Below are 15,089 nucleotides of genomic sequence, written 5' to 3'. Positions count from 1 at the left end.
TGCAGCCCTGTTCTCCTGGCCCTCTTGTCCAACCTTCTGGTCGGCCATCAAAGGAGGAAGATGCCGATGGTCAACCTCGGACGCCAAATCTGACCAGCAAGCCGACAGGACCCAAATCGGCCCCGCTAACACCGACAAAGCTGCACCCCACCCCGTTACCCTCCTCACCAGTCCACTACCCTGGATCGTCCCTCCTCCACTCTCCAAAGCCTCAGGCTCAGGGTTCGCCCTATCGCAGCCAGAGGGCGCTGTTCTCTGCCCAAACTCAGAACCAACCACAGCCCCAGACTCAGACTGGGCCCAGTGCTTTTCCGCAGTATAATACACAGAACACTCCACCGCCACCACCACCTCCACCGCCAGCACCGCCTGTTTCCACAGCCTATTTTCCAAGCCAGAGCCCCTCACCTGCCGGACCTTTCCCTGGGTTTAAACCCTCTGTCACGCCGCCCTATCCTCCAAGCTCTCAGCCCCTGATGCAGACTCTTCCCCACAGCGTGCACTATCAGAGTTCAGCTGCTCCTCCGCCGCCACCTCCTCCGCCTCCACACCCGATGCCTGGCCCCACCCTGCTACACGTCAACCTGCAGCCACCTCCCATCCAGCAACATCAGCTCATGATGACAACTGCACCTCCTCCACCTCCTCCCCCACAGGGTCAGACCTCCCAACAGCAGCAGCCGCCTCCTTCAGGAGGCACCCTGTTGTCACTTACCCCTCCGCCACCACCTCCTCCGCCTCCTCCAGCCCCCTCTACCAACACCCCAATGCAGCCCCACCACTATCAGAACTTAGGGGGGTTTCAGCCGGCACTGATGCACCCTGGTGCTGCAGCGAACTCTTCAGTACCCCCATCCTCCTACCCCCCACCCCTTCAGCAGACCGGACTGCCTCCACCTCCCCCACCTCCTCCCCAACAGACTCAACAAGGCCAGTCTCAGGCCGCTGCCTCCCAGATGCCTTCTGGGACTCGTGGAGCTCCTGCATCCTCGACCCCCTTCCACAGCTCGGGGTACCTGAGCACAGGGTGGCACTGACCCGCCCCTTCTTGCTGCCGGTGTCTGGCAGCCCCTGAGAACTCATCGTGAGGGGGCATGTACCATACGCTGTAGATATGTTTTCTATGTACCTGTACACATGGCCAGTGGAAAAACAGCTGATTGTGGGATAAAAGGGTACTTTTTAAGAAAAACAAAAAAGACATAAAATTTTAACAAAAAAGGACAGTGAAATAAATCTTCAAGACAGACTATAAAAATAAAGATAGACGATTCTCCCCGGTGCTCATAGCCCTTTTCTCTCTGGCCTCCATGTTTGTTTTTATAATATCCTTCCTGTGATGGAGAGGAAGGATCTTTGTTCTGTGTCTTGTTTGGACTCCCGTTGTAAGGCACTTTGTTTATCAATGGACATTCCAGCCTATATCCTTCCTCTTCCTTTCCCCTTTGTCAGTTAAACATTTTACTTCCTCCTCTCACTCATCTGTTGTCATCTCTATACACCATTTATTTGTTTTAATCTAGTGGTTCATTATAGCGCAGAGAAAGCTCTTTTTGTATAGAGAAGAAGAAAAAAAGACAAATATTTTTTTTATTCCTCTGTCTGACAACAAATATCTGTTCACCGCTGCAGATTCAGAAGAAGAAAAGAAAAAAAAAAAAAGACCAGTTTCGGGGAAACCTGCCTCACTGCCACAGGAGGCCGAACTCGTTTGTGTGTGTGAGTGTGTGTGGCTGCTTAGATAAGCAAAGCGTGCGTGAGATTTCATGTAAAAACGAGTGTCTTCTGAGGTAGGCTGGGTGGTCTGGCCCACAGGTAGGATGTTAGCGGTTTATTTTTGAATATCAATGGTTCTTTGTAGAAAATGTAATTTAATGTATAGGTGGTTACTCCAGCTTTCACCAAGAACAGGTTGTACATATTCGCTTTTTTTTTTTTTTTTTTTTTTTTTTTTTTTTCTATGCTTGTACAATTTGCTCCCATACTGTTTATTTTTTTTTTATTTTATTTTTTTTTTATTATTTTTTTTAAATATTGTTGTAAATACAAACGCTCTTCTTGGCAAAGCTGAATGTTTCTGTGACTGTAGCATTATTTTTATTTTATTTTAACCCCCTCCACCCTCCTATCCTCAACTATTCAACTTGGTCTTTTTTTTTTTTTTCTTTTCTTTTTTTTTTTTTTTTTTTTTTTTTAAATCATTTGTGTGTGTGAGTGTATGTTTGTGTGGAGGGGAGAGACTCACAGACACTGCACTGGTTGGCTATTTTCATGGTTCATTATAATAAATCACTGTAATGACAGTTTTACACCACTTGTCGTGACATTTGTCTGCCGGGGAACATTTGTCTGCCGGGGAACATTTGTGCCGTCGTCTTTGCTGCCGGCTGCTTTGACAAATATCCGCTCAGATTGAAATCATCCAAGGACAGCAGAAAACTGAGGCTGAGAGGTAATAATACTGCCCACCTACAGCACATTTATAATCAATATCCAAACACTGTTACTAATTAAACATTGGAACGCAAAGTCAGGTTTTCTGAAAATCTTGTGACTGAGATCATTCAAACGTGGCAATGTAATTCTTTTCAAATTCATACCCCAGGTGCATCTGCGTTGGCAGTGTTGTCAACTGTACCAGTACCACTGACAACAACTATCGTGCTTAACAGTTCATACGGTGTTTAGGTTTAAAACCCTCGTCTTTAAGGTTGTTATACACGGAGCAGTGAGACAAAGATCCAAACTTGTATATTAAGTATATAAATGCAGTGGGGGCGGGCAAGTCAACATCAAGCCATTATTAGCTGGTCCTGATGTTTCTAAGCAAGAAAAAAAACTAAGACACTGAGATTTGAGGTTTATCCTTCATCTCAGGAGAAGGCAGCAGCAGGGAGAATTTTATTTGATCCAGTAGTTGAAGCTGAATCGCGACCGCTTTCATACATATTTCAGCATGTCAGTGAGGTAGTCTGAGCTCATGTTGGGAGAGCTGGAACCACCAAATCCAGCTGCCCCGGAGCAGCGTCTAGCTGTGTGTCTGAGTTTAAATGATGGTATTTTACCATTTCCAGATCATTGTATATTCAGTACTGATGCATGTTTTCATCTAAGAGTGCACTTGTTGCCAAATGCAGTGGTCCAATTGGCTTCAAATTCATCCTGTAAAATAACAGTCTGTGTACAGCTGCATTAAGAATAGGTCTAAAGTAGAGTCCAAAATATGTGTAATGCATGAAATACCACACATCGGTGTGGAAGAGCCTTTATAGAGTAGCTGTGCATCATTCACACTTCAAATTAATCCTTATTTTTCTTGTAGTGGGCGTTGTTGAATCACCCCTCCTCTCCCTGTAAGCTAACTTTCTTTTGATTGGCTGCCACTTGCAAATAAAAAGTGTGGGACAGGAGTAGATGACCTTATTGGCAATAATGACATTTGTCAAAGAGTGGAAAAAATGTCTGATACTGAACATTTATAGCAGCCTAAAGCCTCCAGCAACATATATATGACCAAAAATAAGGAAAGGCACTCCCTTGAGGAAGGTCTAACGAGGATTTATTTACACACCTAATGTTAGCGGGTGGGGATGGCTTTGTCCTCCAGAGAGTAAATGTTTATTCAGCTCAAAGTAAAGTTAAGAATAAAAGAAACTGAACCAAGTGAGATCACATGGAGCTGAGATGTCATGAAAAGGTCACCGTATAGAGGATGGACCCTTCTGATTTAGGGCACGGTGTGGCTTTACTCTGAAGTCATCCAGTCCTTGTAGTGGTTCCAATAATAGCAACACCGTCTATATTCATACATCCATCCAATTTTGCCTTGAGTGTATAACGAGCATTACGGCCTCACGAGGCACTATAGTGATTAGGCTTTAGTCTCTGGTTGAAACAAAATAGCCAATAATGACTCATAACTTCCTCTAACAAAGAGACTAATCTTCCCTCTAAGAGGTGTACAGCCCCCTGAAGGCTGTTAGGATTCATGTGAGCAGATGGCCGTGCACATGTCTTGATTTTAATCAAGTAGCTGGTGTGCTGCCTCTGCCCTTCACAGTGTTTTGGAAGTGAGGGTGACAACCAGGACTCACATGTGAGTTCTCTGTTTGCTGCATATTTAGACCTACAAGTCATTACTCATCACAAAAAAGGATATAAAAGCAGTTCTGTTATTTTCTACAACTTTGTGAAAGTTTAAGATCTTTCAACAGTTATCCATCCATTTTCTCCCACTTATCTGGGCTTGGGTCATGTGGAAAGCAGCCTAAGCAGAAAAGAACAACTTCTCCCCAGCTCATCTGGGAAGGGGGGGTTTCCAGGCTAGCCTTCTCCAAGAAGGACATGCCTGGAAAACCTCACCTAGGAAGCATCCTGGTCTGATGCCCTAACCACCCAAGCTGACTTCTTTTGATATTGAGGTGTGTACTCTAAGGCTACGTTCACACTGCAGGCGAAAGCGCATCAAATCCGATTTTTTTGACCCTATGCGACCCATATCCGATGATGTTATGACAGTGTGAACGGCACAAATCCGATATTTTCAAATCCGATCTGGGTCACTTTCGTATGTGGTACTGAATCCGATACATATCCGATGTTTTAGAAAGCGACTGCCGTTTGAACGGTCAGGTCGCATTAAATCCGTCTTTTACGTCACCGACACAAGACAGAAGCCAATTATCAGCGCCAGAGAAGCGCCCGAGAAGACATCGCGAACGCTTCCTGGCCATCCCGTGTATTTGTCAGTGAAACTGTTGGGAAGACAACGTTGGAGAAACGTGAACATTTTATTTGTACTGTATAATCTGCAGATTCTGACAGAAATCTGCAACTATCCTTTGAAGCACCACTGCTCTCTAAAACGGCAATAAGGATCACTATTAGGCCATATGAAAATAACAAAATAACTTTATAACTTAAAGCAAAATTTTTGCGCATGTGGGCCGCTTTGAGGGTTCACACTAGAGCGTGTTTGTTGTCACATTTTATTTGTGGTGTAAATGAGCACACAAAAAAATCGGATTTGATCAAAAAATCTGAATTGAGCATTAAGACCTGCATTTTATTTGTACTGTATAATCTGCAGATTCTGACAGAAATCTGCAACTATCCTTTGAAGCACCGCTCCTCTCTTAAACAGCAATAAGGGTAATTATTAGGTTATTTACATTATTATGTAAATAACAAAATAACTTAAAGCAAAAATTGGGAAACGTAAAGTCTGAAGTCTTTATATTAAGGGCCATCAGTCAAACAATATTGTTTGCTCTGGGTATAAACGGAGTGCGTTGTGTGTGACGTCTTCTTTTGCGCATGCGGGCCGCTTTGAGCGTTCACACTAGAGAGCGTTTGCTGTCGCATTTTATTTGTAGTGTGAACAAGCAGACAAAAAAATCGGATTTGATCAAAAAATCGGAATTGAGCATTAAGACCTGCAGTGTAAACGTAGCCTAAGTCCCTCCTATTCTATTTCTAAGGCTGAGCCTAGCCACCCTAGCTCATTTCCACTGCTTATATCCACCTATATTAACCTCATTCTTTCAATTAGACTGCTCAGAGCGTGTGACCATAGGTGCAAGTAGGAACATGGATGAACGAACTGTAATCAAACTTAGACTTCATATTGCCAGATCTGAACACAAGCGGTGTTCTGTACTGGATGTCTGTGCAAACCAAAGTTAGGTTTGCACAGACATAAGGCTGTGCAAACCTAACATAAGGCTGTAGATAAGTGCAAGTGGCACTAGGATACCCTAGACCACAGGGCGTCAATTTTGGAAGCATATCATCAGATCTGTGGCCATATGTTCTGGACCCTTGGTTGAAGAAAGGTGTTGAGCTGTCAAATGATCTGTCAAGTGGTGATGAGTTGGATCAGGTGGCGGAGGAATGCTTGGCACAGATCTTCAACCCTCACCTTGGGCAGAACTTCAAGTACATTCAGAGGAAGACTGGGGACATTGAGTCAGAACGGACCATGTTCAGGGCCCCCTTCACCTCCATGAAGGTGCTGCACTGAGCTGTGGCTGCAAGGTGGTTGATACCTGAGCAAGACTGTCCTAGCGGGCTTGGTTAGCCTCTGGGACTTCAGAGGCAGCTGATAACTACCAAAAGGCTAACTGGAACGCAGTTCGGGTAGTGGCTGAAGCAAAAACTCAGGTGTGCGGGGAGTTCTTACAGGCCACGGAAAAAGACTTTTGGACTGGCTTGAAGAGATTCTGGCAAACCATCACGTGTTCTAAGAAAATGTGGAGTTTTTTATTTTAAAAAATATATCTTTCATAATGTGCTGCAGAGTTGCATCTGTATAGCAACCCAGATAAATATTTAATCCTTTCTGTTATTGTCATTATTATTATTTTAAAAGTGGTATGTGGACCTTTTGGATCAGGAATGTTGATGGGTGGCAAGGCAAACAATCAGGACTCCTTCAGCTTTCTGTGGAAACAGTGATGTAACAGGAATTCTCGTTTCTGTTCAGAAAGGTGCAGAAGCCATAATATGCCAGCAGCATAGCAGCTCAATGTATTTTTAAAATAAGTCTTTTTTTATTTTGATCGTGATGTTACCAAATTTATACCGCCATGCAGTATTAGTATTAAATTAAGTATTTATATTACTTACTGTATTTCTATTAGCTATGATAGCTGACAATGTAGTGTTATTTCCCAACATTTCCAATTTATCTATTTATTTTTGATAAGCAAATGTTAATTATACTGTTAGTGTTTTACAAGCAAGAGTATTTTTTAAAATATTAATATTTTAAAAGAAAAGAAGCAAAAACTATACTTGATGTATTATCACAGTGGTTATTATAGGTTATTATAGTACAGTGAAAATCTATATAAATATTTTACTAGTGATTTATTGAAACACTTGCAAACAAAAATGGAAAAATGTAGCACACAAGGCAAAAAACCCCCAAACAGTTTATACAATTCTAAGAAGCTTGAAAGTCAATGTTTGCTATGACAATCTTTGTTCTTCAACACAGGCTGAACTATCTTAGCCAAGCTTTCTTGTATTTTAAGTAGTCTTCAGGAACGGTGTGCCAGGCTTCTTGAAGGTCATTCCAAGCTTTTCTTTGGATGTTGGCTGTCTTTTGTTCCATGACAGAATCCACAGTTTTGGCACTAGATGGCTTTATTTTGCCTGAATAATTGATAGGTCAGTGTGAAGAGGTTTAACCCCTTACTGCCTAGTGCATCATATTTGATACATACAGTTTTTGTGAGTTTTTAAAGACTTCTACACTATCAGAGTGTTTTTCCCCTCCAAAAACCAACTTAAACCAGCTAACATCTACTTCTGTGCAGAAATAATCTGAAAATAATAATCACTTAAAAATACTTAAATATAATTTGTTTCTTATTTCCTTTAACCTCCTAAGACCCGAACTCTCCATGCATGTATTTTTGATTTCTCTTTGATATTTGGGCATATTAGGGCCCAATGAATGTAAAAACAAAGAATTACCAGATTTTTTTTTTTTACCTGATTTTTGTTTCTAAGAAAAATAAGAGCCACATATGAGGATATTCATTTAAAATTTCAGTAGAACAGTAGCAGTATAATGTCCTCGTAAGTGGATATCAAGCCCTTGTAGAGCAAAATTGAGTATTTTGGTCTAAATAACCCAAAATGTGATGTCCACAAGTCCTAGGAGGTTAAGGTCTTCAGATTGTTTTCAGGTACTGAAATGTGGGTAAATCACACTACAGGTCATCGGCTGTATTATGAAGTGCTTCTTGATTTTACTGTATGAACATAGTAGCAATTCAATATTTAATTACCTGAACTAACAATTGAAAAAAATTCTAGGAGAAGTGAGACATACGAACTGAGGATGGTATGCACCTGCAGGTGTAATGTAAAACTGATTAATCTCCACTTATTAACTGTGTTTACTCGCTAAAGATTGTGAGAAAACCTATTATAGGGGGAGTACTTTCTTTAGGAGTGCTTTATTATGGCTTTTTACTTCACTCAGTGATCTGGAAAAAAGGCCCGTAAAGGCACACATGCAGTGGAAAAGAAGTGCATCTTGCTCAAGTGCAAAACCTATATTTTTATTCAAGGAGAGAGAGGGAAAACAGAGTCTTGGTAAGAATAGAGTATGTGATGTCTTATGAAGCCATTTTTGTTATGAGTACCATGTTTTCCAATCTGTAAGTATTTGATAGCTGGTAAGTATGTTGATGGAAGATGATTTCTCTAAAGACATATTTAGCAGGCTACAATGTAGGTCATGGTCAGATTATAGTTTTTTATATACAGAATAAGTGCTAGTGCTTGGTCAACAGGTGTCAAGAACAGTGAGTAAATACTTACCTCAGGTCACATAATGTCAGGGGGTCACAGAAACAGGTGTAGCACTTGTTAGCAAGCCTGGCACAGAGTAAGGGCAACAGTTTCCAGCAAACAGCATCTCTAAAAGTCCCTAATGAAGCACTTATGCAGTTGTGATCAGACAATTGCAAATACCTATCATGGGCATGAATGTCATGGTAATTTGGGGTTTTTAATGATTTACTTGAACTGCTCTTTTGCGACACTGGAAAGATTGTGCAGCATACATCTTTAATTTCTTATCTGGCCATGAAACCGTTCTCCAGACAGCATTTGGCTTGCCCGTGTGAACATCTGCAAATTTCAGTCAAGGTTGAAGTTTTTGATTTTGGAGCAGGGGCTTCCTTCTTGGTCAGGATGCTTTCAGTCCATAAGGATATAGAACCTCCTTCACTGTGCACACTGATGCTGGTGTTCCAGCAGTTTCCAGTTCATTGCAGCCTTGAGCCTTGTTGCTTCCTGAGCATCCTAACCAGTTCATCTGAGGGTGACAGTTTGCATCTTTTTCCGGACTTGAAATGATGATCCTCCAGCTGTTTAAGCTTCCTGAATGACCAAAGCTACGACCAACCCAGTTGAAAATTTGTGCACTAGGCTTAAAAGCCAGGTCTGTGCCTGTTTATGTTTTAGAGAAAATCCATGACTGTACGTTAACTTCTGACCACAACTGTAAGTTATTTGTTAAACCCAATGGGTGTAGAAAAACAGATATGTGTAAGTTACGTTTTTCAGACGGGTATAAGTAGTTCGGCCTTCTGAGTAGGCCAAACCGGTAGCCTACCAACCTGACTCAGTGTTAAAAGGCACCTAACCTCAGCACCAAAACAAAAACACATAACCTGTTAAGTTTTTTTGTTCTTTCCATTAACACATTTATTGTAAGTTAGACTCATTTCTTCCTTTCGTTCTTTTCTTGTTGTGAGACAGCGAAGGATGACAGGAAACAAAAATAAGAAAGATACAACAATACAAAACCTATCCACAGTTCGAGTCCAGCACTTACTCCCTTTTTAGTTCCTCACAATACTGCCAGATTACAAGATACTCTATGGCACATACTGTTAATGGTACAATAAAATGACATTTCAAAATGTACAATTTAAAGTTAAGACAAAGCACAGGGACACAATCAACATACAGCTATACACAGATTATAGACTTTATATAACCAATGTTTTCGCCCTTTTAGTACACTTATATTTTACTCTGTTTTGCACAGTCCTCACCAGCAAAAACTTCTAATTACTACCATTTGATTCTATCACATCAAACATTTAATTATAAGAAAACAGCTGTGTTCTTCCTGCTCGCTTATCCACCCTGTCATTCTCTCCAGTCCCTCACATCTCTGCAGACAATGCTCGTGTTTAAATTAAAAGGTCAAACTGTGTCAAAGCTGGAGTCCTTTGCAGGAAGTTTGTTGACGTGATAAGAAAGAAGATCTGACAGCCTTGACCTCAAGTCTGTTAAGTCCTTATTTGTGTCGGTCAAAGTCTTGTTAATGCGTTCTGATTTAATTCGATTTGAGCGGATGCCACTCTGTGGTATTTGTCCAAACTGTGTCCTGAAGCTGATGTGCCATGTCTTTCACACTTTGTTTAATTTGTTTTTTTCAGCTGAACCTCTGCACTGGCGGCCATCCTCGCTTCCAGAACAGCTCAGGTGTGATGATGAACCTACCAAGACGGGCAAAGTCTTTTAAAGTATTTATCCTGCAAAAATTAGCATTTTGAGATGCAACTGAGGACTATTTTACAGAAAGAGCTTCCAGGGAGGACAAAAGGTCTCCTAGTCTCCATAATGAGGTTGTGTGGCTTCTTCCAGACTTCCTCCTGTCCTCCTTCTTCTTTGATGTTGATTCTCCACTCATCAGTTCTGCATCCAAGCTCCAAGGTTGACTAGGAGAGGAAAGCTGGATCCTGAAGTGACTTTACATCTAGGTGGTAAGACCTGCAGACACTGAGAAAAATAATGTAGAATCAGCTGACATTAACATAGTTTGGAACCATGATGATCTTTAGCTTCCAATATTAAATGCCTTGTGGTGACTGTTGCTATGGTTTCGTGATATATAAATAAAATTGAATAAAATCGTTCTGTCTTTAAATCCAAGAGTAGGTCTTGTGCCCACATCATCTATTTATTATAGAAAATAATTTAAGCACATGATTTGATAATGCAAGAAAAATAATTGGCAACTGCTTGTAAACACAACAATTAAACTTGGCTCTTTCTCATCAGAAGCAGTGGGTAAGAAAGCTGGAGGGTAAATGACAGGAGGGGTTGTGATTACAAATTTTTTTGTTTATTTCGTACTGGTTGGTTTCCAGTTAAGAACCATGTGGGAACATCTTCAACGCACACCTCCGGCAGAGCTTCAACAGCATTCCAAGGGAGACTGGGGACATTGAGTCCGAATGGACCATGTTCAGCGTCTCCATTGCCGAAGCTGCTGCATTGAGCTTCGGCCGCAAGGCGGTTGGTGCCTGCCGTGGTGGTAATCCCCGAACCAAATGGTGAAACACCAGAGGTGAGCCACCAGGCTGAAGAAGGAGTCCTATCGGTCTTGGTTAGCCGGAGGCAGCCGACAGGTATCGACAGGCCAAGCGGAATGCGGCTCGGGCAGTGGCTGAAGCAAAAACTCGGGTGTGGGAGAAGTTCGGAGAGGCCATGGAAAAAGACTTTCGGACTGCCTCGAAGAGATTCTGGCAAACCGTCAGGCATCTCAGGAGGGGAAAGCGGTGTCTACCTGCACTGTGTATAGTGCTGGCGGAGCGCTGCTGACTTCGACTGAGAAAATTGTCAAGCGGTGGAAGGAATACTTCGAGGACTTCCTTAATCCCACTGACACATCTTCCGAGGAGGAAGCAGAGTCTGGGGATGAGGGGAATGACCCGCCAATTTCCGGAGGCGAGGTCACTGAGGCAGTTAAACAACTCCTTGGTGGCAGAGCCCCTGGTGTTGATGAGGTCCGCCCCGAGTTCCTGAAGGCTCTGGATGTTGTAGGGCTGTCCTGGTTGATACGCCTCTACAATGTTGCGTGGAGATCAGGGGCAGTACCCCTGGACTGGCAGACTGGGGTGGTGGTCCCCATCTTTAAGAAGGGAGACCGGAGGGTGTGTTCAAGCTACAGGAGGATCACACTCCTCAGCCTCCCTGGGAAAGTCTATGCCAGGGTGCTGTAAAGGAGAGTTCGTCCGCTAGTTGAACCTTGGATACAGGAGGAACAATGCGGTTTTCGTCCTGGTCGCGGAACACTGGACCAGCTCTTTATCCTCTCAAGGATACTTGAGGGTGCATGGGAGTTTGCCCAACCAGTCTACATGTGTTTTGTGGACTTGGAGAAGGCATTCGACCGTGTCCCTCAGGGTGTCCTGTGGGAGGTGCTGCGGGAGTATGGGGTGTCTGGCCTATTGCTACGGGCCATTCGATCCCTATACAACCATTGCAAGAGCTTGGTTCGCATTGCCGGCAAAAAGTCGGACTCATTCCCGGTGGGTGATGGGCTCCGCCAGGGCTGCCCTTTGTCACCGATTCTGTTCATAATTTTTATGGACAGGATTTCTAGGCGCAGCCAAGTTGCGGAGGGCTTTCACTTCGGTGGCCTCAGAATCTCATCTCTGCTTTTCGCGGATGATGTGGTTCTGTTGGCTTCATCGGGTGAAGGCCTCCAGCTCGCACTGGAACGGTTCGCAGCCGAGTGTGAAGCAGTGGGAATGAGGATCAGCACCTCCAAATCTGAGGCCATGGTTCTCAGCTGGAAAAGGGTGGAGTGCCCACTCCGGGTCGGGGATGAGTTCCTGCCCCAAGTGGAGGAGTTCAAGTATCTCGGGGTCTTGTTCGCGAGTGATGGGAGAAGGGAGCCGGAGATCGACAGACGGATTGGTGCTGCGGCTGCAGTGATGCGGACGCTGCACCGGTCTGTCGTGGTGAAGAGGGAGCTGAGTGTAAAAGCGAAGCTCTCAATTTACCGGTCGATCTACGTCCCTACCCTCACCTATGGCCACGAGCTGTGGGTAGTGACCGAAAGAACAAGATCGCAGATACAAGCGGCGGAAATGAGCTTCCTCCGAAGGGTGGCTGGCCTCTCCCTTAGAGATAGGGTGAGAAGTTCGGCCATCCGGGAGGGGCTCAGAGTAGAGCCGCTGCTCCTCCACATCGAAAGCTGAGGTGGTTCGGGCATCTGACAAGGATGCCTCCTCTTTGGCCTTTGAATATTTTAAGGACTCATTTTGCAGTATTTATTTAGACCCTTCATACTTAGATTAGATTATTTTGGGGGGGTCAAAAAATACCTCAGAAATTGCAACAAACTATAATCTGTATGTTATTTTTTATCTTTATATAAATGCATAATATGCAGTTTAGACTGTATGCACACATAAAGATACTCAGATAAATGCCCAATGTTACATACTAAGCTTTAAAGAGCTTCATAAACTTATTACAAGACTTATTCTTATACGAAAGAACAGACAGACTGATTATTTTCAACTGTTTTCTTTCATCTCTATTTTACAGATTTTATGCATGCTTCACATTTTGGTTTAAATAGAAGCTGACGTGACATTGTTAAAACACGCATCATTTCTCATCGTTTCTCTATTGACTTAGATTACTAAATGTGGCTTAACTCACAGTTAGTGTGGCCGTATAGTGGTATGATAAAAAGCACCCGTGCTCGCCTGCAGTCTGAGAGTGTTGCCTGAGTTTAATTGCTGATTGTCTGCACCTGACAAGGGGTGGATAACAGCATGCCTGAGGTTGGCAAACTCTGGTGTCCTGGATTTAATGTTAACATTTGGCTCATATGCTGCAACATAAAATGGAGACAGACACCAGCGTTTTTAGAAATGTTATTTTATGAGTCAAAAAAAAGTTGATTTTTTAAGATTTTTATAGATAAACACTATAATATACAGTCCTGTACAAAGTCTTGAGTTGCCTCAAAATTGTTGTAATTTTTTAAAAAGTGGTTCTGAGCAATAGTTCTCCAAGCTTTCTGAAGGTCTTCAGTCCAGTGATTGTACCTGACCATTTTCAGTGGAAAGTCTTTTTGTTGTTGGTTGAAACACTCAGCATTGACTTATAAAGAATGAAGAAGCTTCTTCAGTTCTGAACTGAAGAAGCTTCTTGGATGAGAGGTGAAAGGTGTTCACTAAACTTGAAGAAGTCCAGTTGTTTTCTTTCCAAGCTCCATATGCATACCCTGCATAAATTACAAGAAAGCATGGCTTCAGGCTGTGTTGAAGAAAAAAGGCAGTAACACCAAATATTGACTTTCAATCTCATTAGAGTTGTACAAACTCCACTTTTGCCTTATATACTCAGTTTCCATGCATGTCTGCACATTATTCAATTAGTTGGTGTAGAACCTAAAGAAGTGAAGGGTAGCTCACAATACTGCACATTTCTGAATGGATATATGAGAGGTATACGCCCCATCATCTTATTCAATTAAGAGTGCCAGCTGGGGCACTCTTAACCTAACCAATGCCTATCTTTGAACTCTGTAAGGAAGCTAGAGTACCCATGGGTATGGCCCCAATTGACCAGTAGATTCAAACCAAGGACTTTCTCTATGTGAGGAAACAAAGCTAACTGTCTCACTGTGCTGCCCCAGCAGGAGACATATCGGGACTAAATACAGGTCAGGTAAGTGTCTGGGCATGCTCCTGATCCAGAAAGACCTTCCATGATCTGGCGCTGTGGTGTGGGCACAGTCATGGGTAAGGTTTTGCCACAAGAATGGCAGAAGTACAGTTTGAAGTGCCTCATCTCTGCATCTCTATCCAATCATATTTCCACCAAGCACAGTCAGCTCAGAGATGGTGCTCTCATGGATGTACAAGGCTTCAGCAAGAGCCGGTGACAGAGTCGTGTACACTGTTCTTTTAGTGCTCTGACACCACTGGCCTGGGACACCACTGGCACACTGAATCAGTTCTGAGTTGTACAAGTGAGTTCATTTGTGCTCGTTAAGCAAATTACCAATCCCATCACTGACTAAAACCAATAAACCAGAACCGAAAACTACTCAGATAATCTGTTTGGGTGTTCTAAGAGATTAAAATTAGATACTGAGCAATGGATTTAAAACAAAAACATAAAACTCGCCTCTCTTTTTTCAGTGTACTATATTTCAAATTACTACATATGAGAAGCCAGCATCAGGCATGCCGTTATCCACACCTTAGACAATCAGCAGTTAAACACCAAAAACACCAAACGCTCTCACACTATTACTGTAAGGCAAGTAGGGGTTGCAGAGGGGGGTAATGCGAGAGTTTGAACATAACGTGACAGACTGTCAAAAATATATTATTGCTTTATTATTAATAGATTATCATTTCTTATTGCTTGTGGCAACGGTGGTGGTGGTTGTAGCTTAAAAAGTAAGACTGCTACCTTTCATGAGCTGCGGCCACTGTTTGCACTTCAATCAACTGCTTTAAACTTTCAGCTGCTTTAAACTTTAAAGCGGCCGATCGAGGAGATTGAGGTGTCTTTAAAGTTTAAAGGCACAGTCAATTGGCGAACTGACTCATGAGGCGAGAGGGACCACAGTCAGAAAATGAAGTCAGTAAATTAACTGAGTAATACAGCAACACATCTGCTGTTTCTAGACAGCTTTCTAACATTAGCCAGTACAGGCTCAAAAAACCCCAAGTTTTATTGACTCATTTTATTACTCAGGAATTCAGGTATTGATTTGTAAGAGAGGCAGAATGCTT

The 15,089-nt window shown here is 42.7% G+C and overlaps 2 protein-coding genes across 8 annotated transcripts in view; one reads left to right on the top strand and one right to left on the bottom strand.

Moving 5' to 3' along the window:
* Positions 1–2,309, top strand: part of kmt2e (lysine (K)-specific methyltransferase 2E) — a 28,470-nt gene extending 26,161 nt beyond the window's left edge. For all 6 annotated transcript variants that reach the window (XM_084909985.1, XM_084909986.1, XM_084909984.1 and 3 more), the window contains one exon: positions 6–2,309. In XM_084909985.1, coding sequence (XP_084766111.1) covers positions 6–1,037 — 1,032 coding nt within the window. In that variant the 3' untranslated portion in view covers positions 1,038–2,309. The remainder of the gene's footprint in view (positions 1–5) is intronic.
* Positions 2,310–6,853: 4,544 nt separating this feature from the next.
* lhfpl3 (LHFPL tetraspan subfamily member 3) overlaps positions 6,854–15,089 on the bottom strand; it is a 56,120-nt gene continuing 47,884 nt past the window's right edge. Inside the window, exons 4-5 of one of the 2 annotated variants that reach the window (XR_014797307.1) lie at positions 12,994–13,564; positions 6,854–10,314 (exon numbers count right to left, since the gene is read on the bottom strand). The gene's annotated coding sequence lies outside the window, so the exon portion shown is untranslated. The remainder of the gene's footprint in view (positions 10,315–12,993; positions 13,565–15,089) is intronic. The other variant, XM_084909528.1, reaches the window with a different exon arrangement.

Source organism: Perissodus microlepis, chromosome 17 (assembly GCF_051167445.1).
Source record: "Perissodus microlepis isolate ML-2025 ecotype Zambia chromosome 17, ASM5116744v1, whole genome shotgun sequence".
In the NCBI taxonomy this organism is placed as follows: Eukaryota; Metazoa; Chordata; class Actinopteri; order Cichliformes; family Cichlidae; genus Perissodus; species Perissodus microlepis.
This window is presented reverse-complemented; position numbering and strand designations above follow the sequence as displayed.